At 35.1% G+C, this 23,142-nt stretch overlaps 2 protein-coding genes across 4 annotated transcripts in view; one reads left to right on the top strand and one right to left on the bottom strand.

The window, feature by feature from the left end:
- Positions 1-424: 424 nt before the first annotated feature.
- LOC128173735 (carnitine O-palmitoyltransferase 1, liver isoform-like) lies at positions 425-15,048 on the bottom strand. Of its 3 annotated transcripts, none has more exons than XM_052839392.1 (17): positions 14,811-15,048; positions 10,930-11,084; positions 10,333-10,455; positions 9,620-9,923; positions 8,887-8,991; positions 8,322-8,453; positions 7,580-7,634; positions 7,213-7,342; positions 6,623-6,680; positions 5,985-6,066; positions 4,170-4,369; positions 3,703-3,856; positions 3,458-3,529; positions 3,129-3,289; positions 2,668-2,824; positions 2,000-2,116; positions 425-1,441 (listed from the first exon to the last, which is right to left on the bottom strand). In XM_052839392.1, exons 1-17 carry the CDS (start codon positions 14,930-14,932, stop codon positions 1,250-1,252), a joined length of 2,319 nt encoding a protein of 772 aa, XP_052695352.1. In that variant the 5' UTR covers positions 14,933-15,048; the 3' UTR covers positions 425-1,249. The 3 variants fall into 3 exon arrangements, with proteins under 3 accessions (XP_052695352.1, XP_052695351.1, XP_052695350.1); XM_052839391.1 differs by lacking the exon at positions 5,985-6,066 and adding an exon at positions 4,852-4,933; XM_052839390.1 differs by lacking the exon at positions 5,985-6,066 and having other exon boundaries at positions 6,541-6,680.
- A 313-nt stretch (positions 15,049-15,361) lies between these two features.
- Positions 15,362-23,142, top strand: part of LOC128171752 (uncharacterized) — a 34,929-nt gene continuing 27,148 nt past the window's right edge. The window contains exon 1 of the mRNA XM_052837518.1: positions 15,362-15,515. The gene's annotated coding sequence lies outside the window, so the exon portion shown is untranslated. The remainder of the gene's footprint in view (positions 15,516-23,142) is intronic.

Below are 23,142 nucleotides of genomic sequence, written 5' to 3'. Positions count from 1 at the left end.
GTAAAACTTCGTCCCCCCATTGTGGCCCCACCCTACCCCCGGGGGTCATGATTTTCACAACTTTGAATCTACACTACCTGAGGATGCTTCCACACAAGTTTCAGCTTTCCTGGCTTTCTGGTTCTTGAGAAGAAGATTTTTGAAAATTTCTCGAAATTTTTCATTAATTTCTAATTATCTCCCTTTGAAAACGGGTGTGACCCTTAATGTTCACAACTTTAAATCCCGTTTGCCTAAGGATGATTTGTGCAAAGTTTGGTTGAAATTGGCCTAGTAGTTCTTGAGAAGATGTTGAAAATGTGAAAAGTTTACGGACAGACGGACGGACGGACGGACAGACGGACGGACAGACGGACAGACGGACGACAGACAAAATGTGATCAGAATAGCTCACTTGAGCTTTCAGCTCAGGTGAGCTAAAAAAGGAGAGAGAAAATACATGTACATGCACAAAGTACTACAAGAAGCTCTGATCTTTTTTAATTCTGGGATTTTTTCATCAGTTTGTTAAAATTACAATGAAAGTTATTTTGTTTCTGATTCATAATTAGTTTAAGATACAAAACAATAAAATAATAATGTTTCCTGACTAAAAAGTAACATACAAATCTTAAAAAGTTGAAATGATTAAAATATGAATTGGAAGATGAAATGAAAAATTGAATGTTTTAGTTCTGCCCTATTTTTTTCCTTCCAACAAATCGGTTCTCGGATGACTAAAGAAAACAAAATTCATTTATAGTGCATTGAATATATACATGTAAAAAAGACACATTCATTCCATGAGCATTGTAAGTGTAAACACATATTACATGTACTTGAAGGAGATGGTACTGGTCAAATTCTTCAGAAACCAATTTAACAAATACTGTATATACATACGATATGTCTTGATATCAACCAACTAAAAAGATTGATTTGTGTATCTAAGAAATAAAAGTGAAACATTTTCAGTAATGAATACATAAACTTTGTAAGTCTGATATCAAATATTTCAAGATATTGATATCAAGAATATCCAATCTGTTGACTGTTAACCTGTCAAAAGATTTTTTTTTATCATGAGCATTGTAAGTATTCACATACACGTACATGTATGCATCTAAAAAAAAAAAAAAAAATTGGGGGTCAAGTCCTTCAGTAAAACAAACACATTCATACAAGTATTGATATCACCAACCACTGACAAAATTGTCCAATAACTTCCTAACTATCTTTCAGTTATATATATCCTAAGATTCCCTTGGCATCAATCTTTGCTGAACAACTCCTTCAGTTCTACAAACGTCTCGAACAGCTGGTCCATGAATTTGACCGAGTCTGTTCCCGGGGTGGATCTCTTGGAGGACACATGGAAGAATACCTTGTGATCCCCAGGAATCATGTAAGACACCCCATAGCCGTCGTCAGACACTGGGCCAAAACCACCCCCTGGGCAGAGCTAAAATAGAAAAAAAAGGTCTGTGTACAAATTAGCTATTATATAAAGTGGTGATAAGTAAATGAACAAAGCCCCTTCCCCTTGCCCCAAAAAATGAAACAAAACCATGATATTTTCATTCAGTATGTACATGATTATAATTCACATTAATTTGTTACTGAATTGACTTACATGTATATGACATTGCATTAGTAACTACATGAATGTAGTACATGTACTTTGCAGCTTTTACAGATCATGAAAACCTGCAGGCACATGTATTTAATGTTCAGAACTTCCATGCAATCATATCAATTGATGAGCCCATAATATACATTTGTTCCTGATATGATAATGCAACATGTTTGTTGCTAAGAACATGACATTCAGACAGAGATATGTTGCTTGTATGCAACCATGACTTACAGCAATGATGATGCAACACATTTGTTGCTAAGAACATGACATTCAGACCTAGACAAGCAACCATGACTTACAGCAATGATGATGCAACATGTTTGTTGCTAAGAACATGACATTCAGACAGAGACATGTTGCTTGTATGCAACCATGACTTACAGCATGCCTGTACTGGGGCAGGTTGCAGTCAGGAGAAGTTGCTATCTGTTGCTGAGGTTGCTGGCTGGTGGAGAGAGTCCAGGGAATTGTCAGGGCTTCTTTCAGAAACTCACAATCCTGTCAACAGCAAATATTCAATATATGATTTGATTTTAAAGTTTCACTGTATCCTTGCCATTCAATTTATGAGTCATGCATTTTCAGCTAACAGTGTGAATATTCTTTTAGACGTTGATCTACTGTGGAATCATTAGAATTCGTGGTGGCTTACTTTTCGTGGTATTCATTGGTAACACTCTCCAACAAATTTACATCCTCCACGAAACCGAATTTTGAAAGAGGTAGTTTTTTTACTAACTGAAAATCCATGAATCCACGAAATAACATCCCACAAATAGGCAAAATATCAACAAAATTGGCCCCCACGAAATCAAACGATTCCACAGTATGGATAAATCATCTAATTCTCATCAACATAAAAATTCCAAAAAGGTTTTATATATGTTTTGTTTGACCAATACAAAATCCTCACATTAAAACAAGTTCAATTCATGGTGTACACATTATTCACAACACAGTTACGTGTACGCTCACAATGAATCATTTGAATAATGTGTTAAATATTAACAAAATCAAATTATTGAAAAACATCAGATACAGATACATACATATCCCATCCCTTTGCTGATGACATACAAAGCAAACAGGTGTCTATCAATGCCCTGCCCACTCATGGCGTCGCGGTATGCGTCCTGATGTCGGTTACAGGCGCGGCGTAAAAGGTTGATCGTGGTTGCCTTCGGTACAGACTTGTCCAAAAATGCCCTGTTAAAAATATCACTCAAATGTCACAATTGAATGAAAAACATGAATTCACTTCATTTCAAGTTGGAGCTTGTACGAATCTTTTCAGGGGCATTAAATTGAATAGGTTTGTCAGATTTGTAAATAAAAATTGTATTTGCTGCATAAAACATCATCATTGCCAATAGTTTTACATAAGCATGATATGAACTCCATTTAATAGGAGTCAATTTTTTTTTCTTATTACTTAGATGTATACATGTTTTATATTACAATTACGTACTCAGTAAACAACTGAAAAAGAAACAATAGACTGATATCTCACTTGACAAATGCCACTGAGTCGCTACTGAGAGATCTCACTGTCTCGGTCCTGCCCTGGAGATAGAGGCGAGTCATTGACGACTCATAGGTGAGCGCAAACTTGCCAGCATTCTTAAAGTAGGTCACTTGGAGCGCCATCTGTATAAAGGCATCTGGACTGACCTAGGAAAAATTGACAGGTCAAAATTATAAGAGTAACAAGAGAGAGAGATAAATGACAAACAAATCATGAAATGAATACACATATAATGCAGTTATTAGTACACGTATTTTAATTTTAGATTCAAGATATTATTTTTATATTCTTCTCCATAGATGGATAAAACCTACTTTACAGGATTTCATAAACCCTTTTCCATAAACAGTCAACTCCCTTAGACAAAGGTCAAGGTCATCAGCATTCTAAAAATAACAAAAAAGGGACCTTGTACAATATTCTCAAAATATTCCAATAATAATTTGACATTTCTACTTGTCTTATCTGATTTCCAATAGTTAAACTGGACATAAATCCTAGTGTATATCAAATTAGCTCATCTCTCTAAGTAAACAGAAAACTGTTAGGATTAACTCACCATTTGACAGAACTTTCCAGCTTCCACTATGGCTGTTCGCAGGTCCGGAGTTATCTCCCATATATGTCTGGTGGGCAAGGACAGGATGTACTGAGAGTCCTCGGGGTCAGGGGTCAGGGACCCATCCTTCTGGAACCCACAATGGCCAAGGGCTCTGTAAGACAGTACTCATTTCTTAAAACTGATAAACAAACATAATAATATGGTAATATGCTCCATCAACATCCGATAGCATAATTTTTTTAGAGTCTTCTAGTTCTAGGCTCTAGATAATCTTCTTTTGTAATTTTCCATTTTTCTCTCAAATTCTTTACTACTACTACTACTACTACTACAAGAGAGAGAGAGAGAGAGAGAGAGAGAGAGAGAGAGAGAGAGAGAGAGAGAGAGAGAGAGTGAGAGAGAATGAGAGTGAAAGAATGAGAGAATGAAAGATAGAAAGAGAGAATCTCAAAGAGATGACTTACTCTGCAGTATAGTTGTACTCTAACAGGTGAGCGATGATGGGGGCGTCGGCATAACTGTGTTCACTGTTACAGCCCATCCTTCCATCCGGGAATGAGACCAGATTAAAACACTTGTCATACCATAGCTTGCCGTCATTCTTACACAGAAGGTACTGCCCTCTTTCTGACATTGTCTCATATATCTCTGTCTCCAAGGTCAACTAAAATAAAAAGCATCAATTTACAAATGATTAAGTTTTTATTGTTTTTCACACTAAAAATATCTCTTTTTTTTTAAACTCATAAGACAATCTTTGGCCTTCACCAATGACTTTCCTCTCTTTATTTTTTCTATCTCTCCTCAATTGTGCTCTGCTTCATTTCTGTTTTTGCTCTCTATTTATCTCTCTCTTTAAACTAACTAGTACAAAGAGCACCTCTGTCTATGCCATATGTGGTCTTTCATTCTGACTGTCTGTCTATATAAACACTCACCTCTCTCTCTCTCTCTCTCTCTCTCTCTCTCTCTCTCTCTCTCTCTCTCTCTCTCTCTCTCTCTCATCTTTACAGGTAACACGACACCACCCCTGTCCATCTCCCTGACTTACACAGAACATGGCTTTCTCTATCATGTCCATGGTGTCCCTGTTGACCCCCTCACTGAAGTGCCTGTCCCTGATCTTACACCATCTCCCTGACTTACACAGAACATGGCCTTCTCTATCATGTCCATGGTGTCCCTGTTGACCCCCTCACTGAAGTGCCTGTCCCTGATCTTACACCATCTCCTTGACTTACACAGAACATGGCCTTCTCTATCATGTCCATGGTCTCCCTGTTGACCCCCTCACTGAAGTGCCTGTCCCTGATCTTACACCATCTCCCTGACTTACACAGAACATGGCCTTCTCTATCATGTCCATGGTCTCCCTGTTGACCCCCTCACTGAAGTGCCTGTCCCTGATCTTACACCATCTCCCTGACTTACACAGAACATGGCCTTCTCTATCATGTCCATGGTCTCCCTGTTGACCCCCTCACTGAAGTGCCTGTCCCTGATCTTACACCATCTCCCTGACTTACACAGAACATGGCCTTCTCTATCATGTCCATGGTGTCCCTGTTGACCCCCTCACTGAAGTGCCTGTCCCTGATCTTACACCATCTCCCTGACTTACACAGAACATGGCCTTCTCTATCATGTCCATGGTGTCCCTGTTGACCCCCTCACTGAAGTGCCTGTCCCTGATCTTACACCATCTCCCTGACTTACACAGAACATGGCCTTCTCTATCATGTCCATGGTCTCCCTGTTGACCCCCTCCCTGACTTACACAGAACATGGCCTTCTCTATCATGTCCATGGTCTCCCTGTTGACCCCCTCCCTGACTTACACAGAACATGGCCTTCTCTATCATGTCCATGGTGTCCCTGTTGACCCCCTCACTGAAGTGCCTGTCCCTGATCTTACACCATCTCCCTGACTTACACAGAACATGGCCTTCTCTATCATGTCCATGGTCTCCCTGTTGACCCCCTCACTGAAGTGCCTGTCCCTGATCTTACACCATCTCCCTGACTTACACAGAACATGGCCTTCTCTATCATGTCCATGGTCTCCCTGTTGACCCCCTCCCTGACTTACACAGAACATGGCCTTCTCTATCATGTCCATGGTCTCCCTGTTGACCCCCTCCCTGACTTACACAGAACATGGCCTTCTCTATCATGTCCATGGTCTCCCTGTTGACCCCCTCACTGACTTACACAGAACATGGCCTTCTCTATCATGTCCATGGTCTCCCTGTTGACCCCCTCACTGATCCCTGACTTACACAGAACATGGCCTTCTCTATCATGTCCATGGTGTCCCTGTTGACCCCCTCACTGAAGTGCCTGTCCCTGATCTTACACCATCTCCCTGACTTACACAGAACATGGCCTTCTCTATCATGTCCATGGTCTCCCTGTTGACCCCCTCACTGAAGTGCCTGTCCCTGATCTAACACCATCTCCCTGACTTACACAGAACATGGCCTTCTCTATCATGTCCATGGTGTCCCTGTTGACCCCCTCACTGACTTACACAGAACATGGCCTTCTCTATCATGTCCATGGTGTCCCTGTTGACCCCCTCACTGACTTACACAGAACATGGCCTTCTCTATCATGTCCATGGTGTCCCTGTTGACCCCCTCACTGACTTACACAGAACATGGCCTTCTCTATCATGTCCATGGTGTCCCTGTTGACCCCCTCACAGACTTACACAGAACATGGCTTTCTCTATCATGTCCATGGTGTCCCTGTTGACCCCCTCACAGACTTACACAGAACATGGCCTTCTCTATCATGTCCATGGTGTCCCTGTTGACCCCCTCACTGACTTACACAGAACATGGCCTTCTCTATCATGTCCATGGTCTCCCTGTTGACCCCCTCACTGAAGTGCCTGTCCCTGATCTTACACCACTTGGCTCTCTCCTGTCCTGTCAGGCTGGGTACTGTCTTCTCTTCTCTGGAGTAGGAGTCTGTAATTATTAAAATAAAGCAAATTCAATGGTACTGTAGATTCCTTATTTTAAGCGAATACTTAATTCAGCGATTTGTTCGTTTTCCATCAAATCGCGAGAACATAAAATCGCGAATGCTGAATTTTTATCATAGTTTCATGTGGTTTTCATATGTCTGAAAAATAGAAGCGAGATTTTAAAAATCACATTTTACGCAGAAATTAATTCCTTGCTTTTGATAAGGAGTCCAGAATGTATATCAGATTAAGGTTCCAAAGTACAGTCAAATCAATATTATTAAGGTAAATTCAAACTGTCTACAGTTACTTTGCTATAAGCAGTACAAAATAAGCAGATTGTTTTCCCCTAGTTTACAAGTCAATATTAAAATTTCTCTCTTGTACCGGTAATTGTAATCTTGTATGCCCTCTGGGTCCAAAATTGGAAATAAAAATATTATTATTATAGTAGAAGCAAATTGTTTTCCCCTAGTTTACAAGGCAAAGGACTTAACAAAATTTAAGGTTATTGAAAATAGTGTCTGCTATACCAGCATGTTTGTCTGCATCATTAATGATCCAGTCCAGTTGTTTCTGGATCAGAGTTGGAGTCAGAAGGCGGCCGTTTTTGTCATACATTTCACACCTGTACAAAACTCCCTTCCTGAACACAGCAATGTGCTGAAACAAAGTATGCCCATATTTATATATAACATGCTGTACACAGCATAAAATTTGGTTGAAAAGAGATTATTGTCTTGAGTTGTAGCATTTTGGTGCAGTTTCTAACAAACTAAAAATGTGTAACAAATATTGAACTCTGTATAAAATGTGGAGGTCCCGGACAAAAAAAGTGAATTTTAGACCAATTAGCAGAATCACTATTGTTTCCCAAATAAGGTCATTATTACCAGTTACCTTGGATACAGTGGAATTATGGGTCAACAAGGTATCACATTCTTCACCTGGAATTCTGTGGGGAAAAAAGGAAATTTGAAATTTTAAACCAGTGTACATTGAAGTTAAACTAGCAGTCTGTATGTAAGATGTATGATACCTTGTGGTGGAGAACATTCACTCTGTACTGAGCCATACACACAGTGATATGGGTAATACATACATTCTTTATAAGACCCCTCTATCGTTTACAGATATACTGTTGAATCATTTAATTTTGAGGGGTCAATTTTCATGGATTGTTGGAGTTTTGCTTATTCTTGAGGTGTAATTTAATTGATGCGTCAGTTTTCAGTTGGAAAACTTGTTCTTTTATAATTTGTTTTCGTTGAGGATGTAAATTTGTGGGTAAGGGTTATCCATGAATACCACGAAAATTGAGCCATCACAAATTCTAATGATTCCACAGTATTAGCCCCTCAACTGTATACAGTTATGAGAACCCCTCTGTTTGTTAACACATCTGGTGGTAGAGAATATCTTCTCATACTGAGCCATACACACAGGGTGTAGGTTTAACATAAAGACTTTATAAGACCCCCCATCTGTTGTACACATTGAGATATAATCCCTTTATGTTTACCTGGTGGTAGAGAACATCTTCTCATACTGAGCCATACACACAGGGTGTAGGTTTAACATAAAGACTTTATAAGACCCCCCATCTGTTGTACACATTGAGATATAATCCCTTTATGTTTACCTGGTGGTAGAGAACATCTTCTCATACTGAGCCATACACACAGGGATGGTGTTCCTGATCAGGAGAGGCTTCAGAGTCTCCCGGTCCCTCAGCTGTTTGAACTTCAGCAGGTTGTACACTGTGCTGGAGATTCTACAACAAATTCTTACACATTGACATGCTTCTTAAGCAATGTTTTGCTTCTGTTGAGAGATGTGAGGTACACAGAAGGTCTTTGATGATGGTCTTACTGGTAATTGTATGAGGATAACATACTTATTCAAATGAGGATGGATTACATAATACTTCACATGAAAATAGCATGTTGGTCATTAAAATAAATATAAAATGGTAAATCACATCATGGTAAATTAAATGAGAGTAAGATTGTACCAGTAATTCAAGATTACATGCTAATGAAGATTAAATGGTAATTTACATAAGGAATACATGGTAATATTCCCATGAGGATTACATGATGGTAATTCATGTGAGAACTTTTCAAAGTTGTCTTCTATTGTCAATAAATCAAATTTATTTTACAACTCAGGTTTAAACATGAGACAGACATTTGAGACCCCCTTACCGAGCTGTCTGTATGGGAGATGGGGTCCAGTGTTCTTGGTCAAGTATGTAGTAGTTACTGTTGATTGGAAGAGGACCACGACTGGATAAATACACATACTTCTCCCTACAAACATATCAGACATGTCTAATATACTGGATAAATACACATACTTCTCCCTACAAACATATCAGACATGTCTATCATTGGATAAATCTACAGACACAAAACAGACATGTCTATTGTACTGGATAAATACACATACCTCTCCTTAAAGACATAAAAACAGACATGTCTAATATACTGGATAAATACACATACTTCTCCCAATAGACACAACACATGCATGTCTAATAAAAGGATGCAACAAGATAAATTCACATATTCTCCTCTACAAAATAACTTATTAAGTACTATTTACAAATCAGTTAAATGTAATAATTACTCCATTACAACATCTACCAAACAGCTGAAATTCCTTCCTTAAATTATTTCAATGGAGCATTTAAACATCAATCTGATATAAAAGTGTTTTAATACCTATAAGTAAAGCAAAAAAACCTAGTAACTTCAAATCCATAGCATATTGCAATACAACACCTACCAACTAACTTGTCGCACCACCACTACTTACCACCAATCAGTTACGTAATTGTTACACCACCATGACTTACCACCAATCAGTTACATAATTGTTATACCACCACTACTTACCACCAATCAGTTACGTAATTGTTATACCACAACTACTTACCACCAATCAGTTACGTAATTGTTGCACCACCATGACTTCAGCACAAGTATCCGCTGTAACTTGGGGCCATAACCTCTCTCAAAGTCAGCTGCATCTTGCTTGAGCTTGTTCCACTTTCCAATGTCCTCGCCATAGAGAGGCTCCAGCGAATCGAGGAGCTTGGACAGCGTATCTCTGAGGGCGGGGACTGGCATGCGAGCTAGGGATGATTGACAGCTGTAGAGCTTGGGGCTATACCCACTGATTAGCTTGACTAGGATTCCCCATATCAGCGTGCTGAAAGACTGGGTTTTGGGCTGTTCATCTACATGAAATAAAACATAACTTATAATACAAAAGTCAATTATGACCAAAAGGTATTTTGCCTGGCTCATTTCTTATCTTTAATAGCAGACTTTTCATGTTTTTCCCGTTCATTATCGTGATTATACATAGAAGAAGCTCAAATTACCCATATGCAACAACAATAATAAGCAGAACACCATCGTAAGCGTGCCTTTATCTATTCAATTTAATTCCAATATGAAATAAAAATTTTTTAATGGTTTGACCAAGTTTAATAAGCTTGGCACCACTTTGAACACCAGAATTCACCCAATGATATGTTCATATTACAAAAACATCTTAATATTTTCCTCTACCAACAACAACAGGTACATGTATTACAATTTGAACAAGTTTAATCTATGAACAGAATAATCTATTCCACTTACACATCCACCCCCTGTAAGACAGGAGGCCCCGCAGTAGATACCGACGGACATAGATCTTGATGAGGAAGAACCAAAATCCCACCACACAGGAAGTGATGACTGCATTCACCACCAGGGGAAGCCCTTTATGAAAGAGAGGAGTTTGTGATAATTAAAGCATAACTATACTTGAAATATAGCTATCGATCAACAGCATCTTTTTTTGAATGCAGAATGCAACAGGAATGGCAAAGTTTATATGGACCCGTTTCTTTAGCATGCAGACAATATCAGATTTAAAAGAATACTAAAATTCAGTTTTCTGTAAAATTGCAATCATTAAATTAAGTTAATTCCAGTTTGGGTAAATATGCCACACAACACTGAGGTGTCTTTACATTGATAAAATTAATGTAATCAGTGTGCTAATTATAAGAAGTTAAGGTCCTCTTGGGGTATATTTGCTATAATACAACATGATGATTGTGGTTTCGTTTTTGAAGTGAGATATATAATTACATGACAGTCGTATATATATGTGTAAGGGAAACGTTGGGTACCTTTTGGGTAAGTACAAAAACAAAGTGATGTACGATTTATCGAGTAGTTATTACACACCTTTAGGGATGTACAACATGTGCTGGACCTTCCACAGCCTCTCGTTGACTGGCTTCATCAGCTGGGTGTCTGTTACCATGGTTATGGTCAGGATGACCACCATGGCTGCCAGGTTCCAGATGGAGGTCGGCCACATTCCATTGTACAGCAGGTTCCTGGAAAAAAACAATCAAGATACAGCTGAATTTAGATAGCTCAAACATTTATTTAATATATCTCAAATACTGATATCTCAGTGACAAACATTGATATCTCAAATACTGATGTCTCAAACATTGAAATTCAAAACATTGATATTGCAGTGGAAAACACTGATATCTCAAATATTGATGTCTCAAACATTGATATCTAAAACACTGATATCTCTGTAGAAACATTGATATCTCAAATATTGATATCTAAAACACTGATATCTCAAATATCTAAGAAATAAAACAATATGGATATATGTCAAATTTAAATATATTGGTATCAACATTTGACATGCTGAAGTTGGCATAAAGTCTCAATCACTGTTTAACAACTAACAATCAAATGGAATATACTATATAGTGTTACTTTGATATCTTGAACTAACATTTATTTAACATTATTAATAACAATTTTAATAATATTAACACCTGATGCATGCTATATGTTGTAGCCTATGTTTATTAACAATCAAAATAAAGTTACTGTCACAGCGTTGTAGTACAACTTGAAAGACAATATATCGGACAATATTGTAAAAAAGTATTAATCCCAGTCCTTTTATAACAATAGCTAGAGCTTTTTTGGTACAAATGAAACAAGTATAGAACATTCCTGGAATATCTGATGAAAACTCATCATCAGATAACCTTTGTATAAGAAATCACCCCCACACCCCCATAATTTTTTTTTTCAATCCCTAAAAAAACAACAACATTATTCATAAAGAGCAATTTAAAATAAATTTTATTCCTCCATTTCAAAAATGGGAGGGGAAGGAGGGAGGAATCAAATAATAACCAAAAAAAACCAAGTGCTGTGTTAATTGTTTTCTTTTATTCTAATTGCTCACATGACTACCGTAATACAGACTGCAAGTAATCTAAAAATTGTCCAAGTGTTCTTATCAATATAGCAAATATGCAGTTATGAGTTATGATGAATGAACTCTATAAGGATGTTTTGATAGTCATTAAAACAGTGAATCATACAGTATAATTAATTGATATTGTGGACGTTGGACCCATAACTACTTCTGAATGTACTTATAATATTAAATAAGTCACACTCGATAATTATATATATATATATATACTTAAAGTTATGAGGGTAATATTGTAACACTTTACAGAGATGATGAACAACGGACTTTGATCCTCTATACAAACTAATATTATAATTATTATAGAACAATTTGACACAGCTATACCGATCAATGACATCAGAGGGATGCCAATTGAAGGTGTGTGGGGGGGGGGGGGGGGGGGGTTGTTTGACTGAGGGAGGAGGGGATGATCTTCAAAATATTGATCATAGTAACAACTAATTCATTCTGGGTTTTTTTTTTGTTGTAATTCAAGACAGTGTGTATTGAAAGACTGTCTGCATGACCATTAAATTCTCTCTCTCTCTCTCTCTCTCTCTCTCTCTCTCTCTCTCTCTCTCTCTCTCTCTCTCTCTCTCTCTCTCCCTCCCACACATACATTCTCCATTTATTTAATGAAAATTAAAGTAATACATGTATTAATCTTTAAAATCCTTAGTACATTTACTTTAATGTTTTCTTAAATTACTAATTTATAACAAATTCTCATTCATTGTTAGACATTCATTACTGACATCTGTCTGAGTGTATAATTAACAAAGCACAAAGTCCAATCTAAATATAGTTTTTTTTTGGTTTTTGAATTATTTAAGTCAACAAGGTTCAACAACCTACAGTTCATATAAATGATTTATATCTTAATTACAAATAAATAAATTGATATTACTGTTACACATATGTTTTATATACTGGTTTATTTCATTCATCAGATATTAATAGTACACATACATGTAATATAGTATGACAGTACATCAACTAGTACTATGGTCTATGACCTATGTATATTGCTGACCAACAGTGACTTATATGTGACCGACTTCAATTTTGATAATACTGATGGACAGTAGTTCTGTACAACAAGTACTAACAAATGGTATCAATAATATATACCCCTGCAATGCAATAAGTAGATCATTCATTAATCTAGCTTAACATGCAGTACACATAGACTTTGATATTAACAACACATTTATCAACCTGCAGTCAAGAAGGACAACCTGACAGCACTTTGTATACACTGTGTACATGTATACAGAGATAATAAATATCTGAAGTGAAATTGCCTAAGCTATACATGTATTACTAAGATAAATCTGAATTCAATTCACCCACATCAATATTTGAAAAAGACATGAAGTACTACAGAATATTCTAATTTTAGGTACATTAGCTCCTGATTTAATTCTTAATACATAACATATTTTTTATATTTTCATATTATATATATATATATATATATATATATATATATATATATATTTTTTTTTTTTTATTTATAATATTTATTAATGATTCATTAAAATCCCATTCCTGAGCTATGAAATAAGCTTATATCTAGTATTTTCTTTTAACATAAAATAATTATATTTATACTGTCTTAAAGTCTTTACTATGCATATGTAATTATGATTACATTGAAAATTTAATTTAAACAAATAATATATCATACATATAACAATTTATATTGATGTGTATTATCTTTATAATATCATATTTCATCTAACATGTCTAATATGGAATTGGAATTCACTGAGTTTTAAAGTTCACTTTACCTGATGTTGTATACATTAATCGTACATATATCTCAAGAATCAAAACTTCCTTACAACATGTATCATGTGTATAAAAAGAATTACGGTCAATCTCTCAATTCACAGTCATTTATAAAAAAAAAATTCATGTTTTAATCAGATTGAAATGCTTTTCCTTCCTTGTTTAATTCCGTGAAATAATTTCATTTTAAAAATAAACTCTTAATTAGACTTCTTGTATTTAAGTTTTTACATCCGGGAGAATCCATGAGATGCTATACCAAATGCTGGTGCCAGCAATCAATCTGGTCTTACTTTATTATTACCGGTACATTGCTTACAATAAATCTAATTATGTAGTTGTATTACAAGGCTGCCATTTTAAATGATCAACTGTATAATTCAATTCAATTTGAAATTAAATTCACATATACTGTGTATCTAGACTATAAATTCAAATTGACTAAACCTAAACTTCAGATTGATATGTGCCGAATAGGATATAAATTTAAAGTGCAAAAAATAAAAAATTTTGAATTTGAAATTTTTTATACATTAAATCTGCATTAATGTAACAAGTTTTGGTTGAGAAGATTTTCTATATGTCTAAAGTTTGTAAGATTAATCCCCAAGAAGTTCTGGATATACTGAGGGATCAATCTACATTATAGTATGGTTACAGAAAAAGTTGTTTACCAAAAGTTGTTACAATTCATCCATCCTAATGCCGATTTACATAAAAAAAAATTCAAAATGAATTGTTTTTATTTTTTACACTTTGAATTTATATCCCATTTGGGCTATTATATCCCTAACGGGCTATTATATCCCATTTGGGAGATTGCTCCTAACCTGTTAAACTGTTTATATATACAATCTGAAATTATTAAAACATGCTGGCCAAAAAATTAAGCGAAGAGAATTTTTTAAAATGATACCGTTTGCATTTTAAAGGAATGTCTCTGCAACTTACACAATAGCAGACACGGAGCATCTTGGGAATATCGATCGCAGACCAAAAGCAATAGTTTTATCAAAACCCATAAACTTTTTACCTTGTTCGGTAGAACCTTCGGACGAGCGACCTTCGCCATTCATTGTAAATATTCCTCTGATATTCCTCTTCCGATGCGTGTGGCACTGAGGGCTCATGAACGGCACACCTCGCCTCTGCCATCTATACTTCTTGAAAAGCAGACAATTAAAAAATAAAGGTTGCTCAAGTGTCTAGACTACAGTTCTAGTAAACTGTCTGAACTGCTGCAGCAGTGTCGTCCGTCTGTTTACGCTTTGTTTGTGATATATATTGGGGATTGCTGTAATTTAAATTTCCAAAACGATATATTGGCAGATTAGTATTTTGTGAAAGAAATGAAGATGTATGGCAATTTTACAACATAATTAATGAACATAATTGATTTAAAATTAGTAAATGGCTAAAATATTGAGGAAGAACAAGTTTAATTTATATCAAGTTATCTTTTCGTTTTGTAAAGTATATTATCTTAAAACTGATTATGCTAGGTTCCGAGGTCTTCCGATAAGGTTGTTGTTCCATCGGAAGGTTTTTGGAACCAAGCTAGATCTGCAATACACTTGTTTAGATATAGATTGTGCAGGGATATTAAGCTTTTGTCTGACACAGACGAAAGACGCTCTTATCCCCCTTTATATTTTACAGAAAAGAAACGATCATCAGCACTTTATAAAACAAACGCAGACCGATAGATTATTGATGGTAGACTTTGCAAACTAACAAGGTATGCATTTATCAGGCTCCTGTGCCATGATACATTTTATTTAATTACATCATCGAAAAATAATGAGATAGAAACAGAGTGTGCTCGTCCAAGTTGTTGCCCCTGGGCCAGGTGTGTATATATAAAGGGGCATCACAAGATTATGACTTTTGCACATAAATGCAATTATGCCTAATTTAAAGCCACCATCGGAAAACCACATTCGGTCTCGCCTCTCTTCCTAATTTGTAAGTCTCTCTTCCTAAGTAATTAGATATGGCAAGAAATTAGGACTGCGTTTTAAGGTAATAGTTTTGTACCCAATGGTACACCACTATATAAAACATGAGCAAAAAGTTACAAATAGGGTACACTATATGTTTCTACTAAAAGCGAAAGTAGGGGAGTCTGGAAGGATTTTAGAGAATCAAATCAAATAAATGAGCTGATGGAAAGGGTACAGTGGGTACAAAGGGTACACTTGGATACAGGGTAGGTTACAACTCTATGAGAAAGTGATACAAGGGTTAAGAAGTCTATATTTTAGTCTAAGTTTAAAAATCAGATATATGAGCTGATGGGAAGGGTACAGTGGGTACAAAGGGTACACTTGGATACAGGTAGGTTACAACACTATTAGAAAGTAATACAAGGATTTAGAAGTCTATATTTTAGTCTAAGTTAAAAAATCAAATAAATGAGCTGATGGAAAGGGTACAGTGGGTACAAAGGGTACACTTGGATACAGGTAGGTTACAACTCTATGAGAAAGTGATACAAGGGTTTAGAAGTCTATATTTTAGTCTAAGTTAAAAAATCAAATAAATGAGCTGAAGGAAAGGGTACAGTGGGTACAAAGGGTACACTTGGATACATGGTAGGTTACAACTCTATTAGAAAGTGATATAAGGGTTTAGAAGTCTTTATTTTAGTCTAAGTTAAAAAATCAAATATATGAGCTGAAGGAAAGGGTACAATGGGTACAAAGGGTACACTTGGATACGGGTAGGTTACAACTCTATGAGAAAGTGATACAAGGGTTAAGAAGTCTATATTTTAGTCTTAGTTAAAAAATCAAATAAATGAGCTGAAGGAAAGGGTACAGTGGGTACAAAGGGTACACTTGGATACAGGTAGGTTACAACTCTATTAGAAAGTGATACAAGGGTTTAGAAGTCTATATTTTAGTCTAAGTTAAAAAATCAAATAAATGAGCTGAAGGAAAGGGTACAGTGGGTACAAAGGGTACACTTGGATACATGGTAGGTTACAACTCTATTAGAAAGTGATACAAGGGTTTAGAAGTCTTTATTTTAGTTTTAGTTAAAAAATCAAATATATGAGCTGAAGGAAAGGGTACAATGGGTACAAAGGGTACACTTGGATACGGGTAGGTTACAACTCTATTAAAAAGTGATACAAGGGTTAAGAAGTCTATATTTTAGTCTAAGTTAAAAAATCAAATAAATGAGCTGAAGGAAAGGGTACAGTGGGTACAAAGGGTACACTTGGATACATGGTAGGTTACAACTCTATTAGAAAGTGATACAAGGGTTTAGAAGTCTTTATTTTAGTTTTAGTTAAAAAATCAAATATATGAGCTGAAGGAAAGGGTACAATGGGTACAAAGGGTACACTTGGATACGGGTAGGTTACAACTCTATGAGACAGTGATACAAGGGTTAAGAAGTCTATATTTTAATCTAAGTTAAAAAATCAAATAAATGAGCTGAAGGAAAGGGTACAGTGGGTACAAAGGGTACACTTGGATACATGGTAGGTTACAACTCTATTAGAAAGTGATACAAGGGTTTAGAAGTCTTTATTTTAGTCTAAGTTAAAAAATCAAATATATGAGCTGAAGGAAAGGGTACAATGGGTACAAAGGGCACACTTGGATACGGGTAGGTTACAACTCTATGAGACAGTGATACAAGGGTTAAGAAGTCTATATTTTAGTTTTAGTTAAAAAATCAAATAAATGAGCTGAAGGAAAGGGTACAGTGGGTACAAAGGGCACACTTGGATACAGGTAGGTTACAACTCTATTAGAAAGTGATACAAGGGTTTAGAAGTCTATATTTTAGTCTAAGTTAAAAAATCAAATAAATGAGCTGAAGGAAAGGGTACAGTGGGTACAAAGGGTACACTTGGATACAGTTAAGGATATTTGTAACACTATTTAGATCGAGAGATCATGCATGAATTTAGCAGACTTTTTATTTCTTTTAAGTTAAAAATTCAATCTTTATGAAGGAAGCTGAGGAAAGTATACAGTAGTGACAACACTATTTGAGAGGGGTTTAATGTATCCCATTCTAAGAAGGTGGATAAGGCGTGTAATATTGCCCATACATGGTCGGACAAGCTACTGAAAAATTAAAATATCAATATATCTGATATTTATTGTAAAAAATCATTGAAAACAATATACATTTTATATATCATTGATTTTTAACCTATAAACTATTTCAATACTTGGAATATGAAGACTCAAACAGGCGTATGCGTATCAAAATCTGCAAATACTGTCATGTTTTAGAACTTCAAGGCATTTTCTTTTATGGAGTCGGTCTGTGCTCCATATTTTTCTCATAGACTATAAATAAGGTCTATTGGAAAACAAACCGATTTCAATCAACAAAAACGTGGAGAGATGACCCACTATACATTAAAAATATCATTTTGTTTCCCAAAAATTGAACGTTTTGAAAAAATAATACAAGTCCGTAAATTTGTGGTCAAAGTCGGACATACGAGGGTCAATCAAAAAATACGAAGACTTTTGTCATAGCTATGTTACTTAACGTCATATCATTACTAAATTTGGTAGACATAATTAAGCAATAGTTTCAAACAATTTGCAAGAAAAAAAGTTAACAAATTTCTTTATTTCTAAGAATTATTTAGAATTTAATTTTGCAAAAATGAGGTCACGGCGCACGGTCAAAATGTGTGTTATGTCAACAATAAACCGTATTATGTTGAAAGTAATATCTCCATAAGTTGGGCATAAAACCAAATATTATTGAAACTTAAAATTTAGTATAGTTCATGGTACTCTATGTACCAAATAATGACGGGATATATTGTTTTGTCGAACAGATATTAGTAACTAAAGTCAGATAGTCCTCTTTAGAATTGACTAAAAACATCGACGTCGCTGGACGTCACGGCGCAACGAGAAGTACAAATAAAATGGATTTAACTCAGGAAAAAGCCGATACAAGCTGTGAAAATGCTCAGTGGTGCAAAAAATAAGTCAACAATTATTTGCAACTTTGTGTTTAACTGTAATAAATTTTGTGGGGGTTGTGGTTATTGTATTTTGAATATAAACAGTCCGAAAGAGAGTAGAATATCTGTAAATATTTGGTCAAAAAAGAAATAATGTCAACCGACGATCAGGGTTATCCTTACTGTAAACTAAGAGATACACGGTTAGAAATGAAAACTTTGAAGAACTAACTTATGATTCTTCTACAAATGTGTGCAAATAAGATGTTAAGTGGTTCAGTGCCATTTTGAATTGAAAGGAGAAAGGCAAAAGAGACTAAGCATGATATAAAGATGGGGTATATCTATAAACTGTGCGTGTTTAATCTTGACGTCATGTTTTGAACGTTACCGTGCGCCGTGGTGACAAAACATGTTGTTTTTAAAAAGGGGTAACAAAAATACCGTTTTATCAAATGGACTAAAACTTCGCATATCAATAACATAAGTGTTGGTACACAGATTAATCTGTTAAGTATGACTTTCATGAAAAATATATGATAAACAGCCACATTGTCTTCGTATTTTTTGATTGACCCTCGTAATATTCAAACAGCCTACTTTGTTGTGTGTGAAATGGCTCAGTGGTTAGAGTACCTGACATAATCTAACCTTAAATACCTAGGGTTTTTATGTGATGGGTTTGATACCGCAAAATTTTCTGGCAATATTTTTTTTTCTTATCTTTTGTTAAATATATTAAAATCTGGATATAGTTAGGAATTGTGCTTTATTTTGCAAACTTGTATCATAATATATTTGAAAAGATTTAATTGGGAAAAAATAAACTCAAAATTGTATTTCACTACTAAACCGTATGGGCATTTGTGCCATCTTATTTCCCCATCTTCTTTATATACAATTTTTTTTTTTGGAAAGTAATTGAAAGATGTCTGCCCCAAGTTTTCAAAAATTTAAAGAAGAAAATTGTGTATCCATGAATTCAGCTTGTGAATGAATTTAGCCAGACTTAATGTTTTTAGTTTTTTTGTAAAAATAAAATTTTTGTTAAAGTCTCGATTAAAACACAACTAATTAAAGTTTATGAGCTAATGAAATATGTACCTGGCTTCCTTTTATTTTTTTAAAATTTACACTTTCTATTTATTAACGGTAATTATAATTGCTTGATTACTGTGCAGTTTGCCACTATATACATGTGCAACTAGTGTACAAGGCCTTTTGAAGTCTCTTTCAGAATGCACTAATTAAAGTTTTATGTCTAAATTAATTTAAGTGTCTAAACTGCAAGCTTTGTTTAAAAAAAATAATTGTTTGTGGCCAGTGGGAATAATATTTTATGCAGCATTTGATATTGTAATCATTAAAGTCTAGATTTGAGAGTTAAATCTCAATGGGAGCTCAAAAATACATCTCCATGCAGTCACATTCATTTAGTCATTATAGCCTTTTCCTTGTTCTCTACTTTATTACTAAATGTATTTTTTTCTTCTTTAAGAAATATATAATGTACATATCTTTACTTCTTTATTTTTGTAAAAACACTTTAAGTGACATTGTTACAAATGGCTGAATCTTATTAACTAATTAATATATTCCTACATTGTATTAAAATTGGCTTCTTTCATTCTATTTAATTACTAGTTAGATTTTACGTTTGAATTAATTATAGTCCTGAATTAAGCTGAGCTTTGAATAAATGTTTTCAAGTTAAACATTTTCAGAGTGTGTTTCCCATTATAGTAATACCATCAAAACTCTCTCTCTCTCTCTCTGTAAATTCATTCTCTCTCTCTCTCTCTCTCTCTCTCTCTCTCTCTCTGTAATTTAATCATAAAGGCCTTTAGATGAAAGAATTCTTCAGTATTTTTTGCTTTTTTATGTTTGTCTCAGGATAGCTTTTTTGTTATTAGACTTAAATAATGGAACAAGTCTTATTTTATGTTTATATTAAATTGTCCACTAACAGTTATGGCACCAAAAGACGCAAGTTTGAAAACTCCCAGAGTTACACAGTTATTGCCCTTTGTGTAAGAAATGCTAGTGACAACTCTTTGGGAATACTTTATTCAAATTTTGAAATTCTTAGCTCTCTGACTCCATATTGCAGATCACGCTTTTGACTATAATGCATGTGAAACAAATTCTACATGTACAATGTAAATTACTGTATGTAAATTATGTTTAAAAAAACTTGGCAAAACTCTGGGGAAATGTTTCATAAACCTTTATTCTCATTTGAAATTGAACTAGATCAGTAGATATTGTCATTAAACAGCAATACCCACACAAGTGTTCGCCCCTAAATAAAACTATCTTGTAGCAGTATTAGTAAAAGAAAAAAAAAGGCCACATGCTATTTCTGGTAGTTTTTAAAAATCATTATTTTTATAAAGAATGATATACACATTTTCCACTTATTCCACAAAAATCCCCAAACCCACAACCCAAATTTTGGCAAGCCCTAGCTCTGTTGAACTTGCCTAGGCTCTTTAGGCTAGATGGGTTTCATGTGGTGTACATCACATATGTGTTTTCGAGATGCAGAATGTATTATGATGTATTATGATTCATCAATATAATGTAGGCCATGACCCTGTGGGATTGTTGTGACCCCATGAAACAAGAAAATACCTGAAAACTGTTGAGATCCCCACCACCAAACCATAAACATTGTATGTTCGTGTTTCTAATGTCATTATGAAGCATCAAATGGTGTTAATTACATGACCCCCATGATATGTCTTTCAACACCCCAACACCCCCAACCAAACATATTGGGGAAAAAATAAAACAGGTCCAAATATGTCAAGAGAGGTCAAAGATATGCCACCTCCTGCAATGTAAAATTTTTAAATTTTCTAAGGGAGGAACCGCGTACCCCTTATTGCCCTCTGGCCCTCAGTTCGGGCCTTCATCCCTCAATAATGCAGAAAACCCTGCATGAAACAGGAAAATACCAAATATCTTGAAAACTGCATGTTCAGATCCCTATTTAAATGACATCCCCAATCATATTCTAGTAGATCATTTGGCTATATACTGCAAAAAATGTTCCCCAGGGATATGGTCGGGCCACAATGGGGGTCAAATTTTAACATAGAAATATATAGAGAAAAGTCTTCAAAAATCTTCTCGAAAACCAATTGGGCAGAAAAGCTGTAACTTGTGTGGTAGCATCCTGGGGGTGGGTGGGGGGGGGGGGGGGTAGGATATATGGGGCCACAATAGGGTTTTGTTTTGTTTGTTTTTTTTTTTACATAAGAATAGGAATATAAAGGTTTATTGCATGAATTTTCTAAATCAGGAAATATGAAGATTTATTTTCCCCCAAAAAGCCTTCGTAAAATATATGATTTTTCTTGTTGGGGAAATAAATCTCGATATTTTCTTCACCATCTTTTGTAAGTCCATAACTATAGGGCATGCTGAAGAAGTTTGGCCTTGGTGAACCTATATAATTTGATGTTGATAAACTAGAAAAGGTTCAGGTATATGAAAATACTAGTCACATGCCTAGCTGTCAGTTATAGCTTCAAGAAGTTCACTAAATACATGTACCAGGTATCTGCAAACAGCTAGAATAGGAACCATGAGACAAGACCGTTTTAAATTATCAAAATGCATTGTTCAAAATTGGATCAAAGCATAAATTTATGTCTGCATGATGAAGAAATGTGAAAATATTCAAAGCAGTTCAAGCTTTTGTACATGATTAAGAAAGACTAAATAAGTTAATTCTCATTTGATATAAAACGTAAAGTATTTAAAATTATACATGCAAAAAATCATGGTCTTTTGTTAGTTTGGTAAAAACATGAATGATAACAATATTCAAAAAAATCCTTTCAAGCAATTACAGACTGACTGACTGATTTGACCTATCCATCCATAAGCTTTTCTTTTTAATGAAAATTTAGGTGTTTCTTTTGTGGGTGGATGGGACTGTTTGATTTTTTTTTTATATAGGGAGGGGGTAGGGGTGGATGTGATGTAGGTCAGAGACTATGAATTAGTTACCACGCTATAGAAGAATCCTGGCTCTCTTAATTTGATTTAAGAGTATCAAATGCTAGATTCTTCGAAGGAATGCTAGCTGTTCCATTCGGAATTATTGTAATTCTTCCTAGATTCTTCTATCAGGTGAATTTGGTTGTGTCGTTTTCTTTTTGCCTAAAACACCCCCATCTTTGATGTAAACCATACCAAAAGAAAAAATGCTTACACTGAGGTGATATTTCAAAAGTTCCATTCCACCTAGGCCTACCTTTAAGTCAAAATTGTCTAATTTGCCTTTTTAATATAGGATTAAGAACTTATTATAGTTAACACAGACTATTTAAATGGGCCAAGAAGTAGACAAAAAATGTACTAGACTAAAAATCAACATGTAGCTGCAACAAATAGCTGC

This window comes from Crassostrea angulata, chromosome 2 (assembly GCF_025612915.1).
Source record: "Crassostrea angulata isolate pt1a10 chromosome 2, ASM2561291v2, whole genome shotgun sequence".
NCBI lineage: Eukaryota > Metazoa > Mollusca > Bivalvia > Ostreida > Ostreidae > Magallana > Magallana angulata.
Note: the sequence above shows the minus strand (reverse complement) of the source record. Positions and strands in the feature narration are given on the sequence as shown.

What these genes read in the sequence shown, in the direction of transcription:
- LOC128173735 (XM_052839390.1), bottom strand. Translation starts at nt 14,932, where the DNA reads ATGGCAGAGGCGAGGTGTGCCGTTCATGAGCCCTCAGTGCCACACGCA. An exon ending in GTCTTACAGGGGGTGGATGT is followed by an intron (nt 9,924 to 10,332) that starts GTAAGTGGAATA and finishes TATTTCATGTAG; the next exon opens with ATGAACAGCCCAAAACCCAG. An exon ending in AAGATGTTCTCTACCACCAG is followed by an intron (nt 7,635 to 8,321) that starts GTAAACATAAAG and finishes TTTTCCCCACAG; the next exon opens with AATTCCAGGTGAAGAATGTG.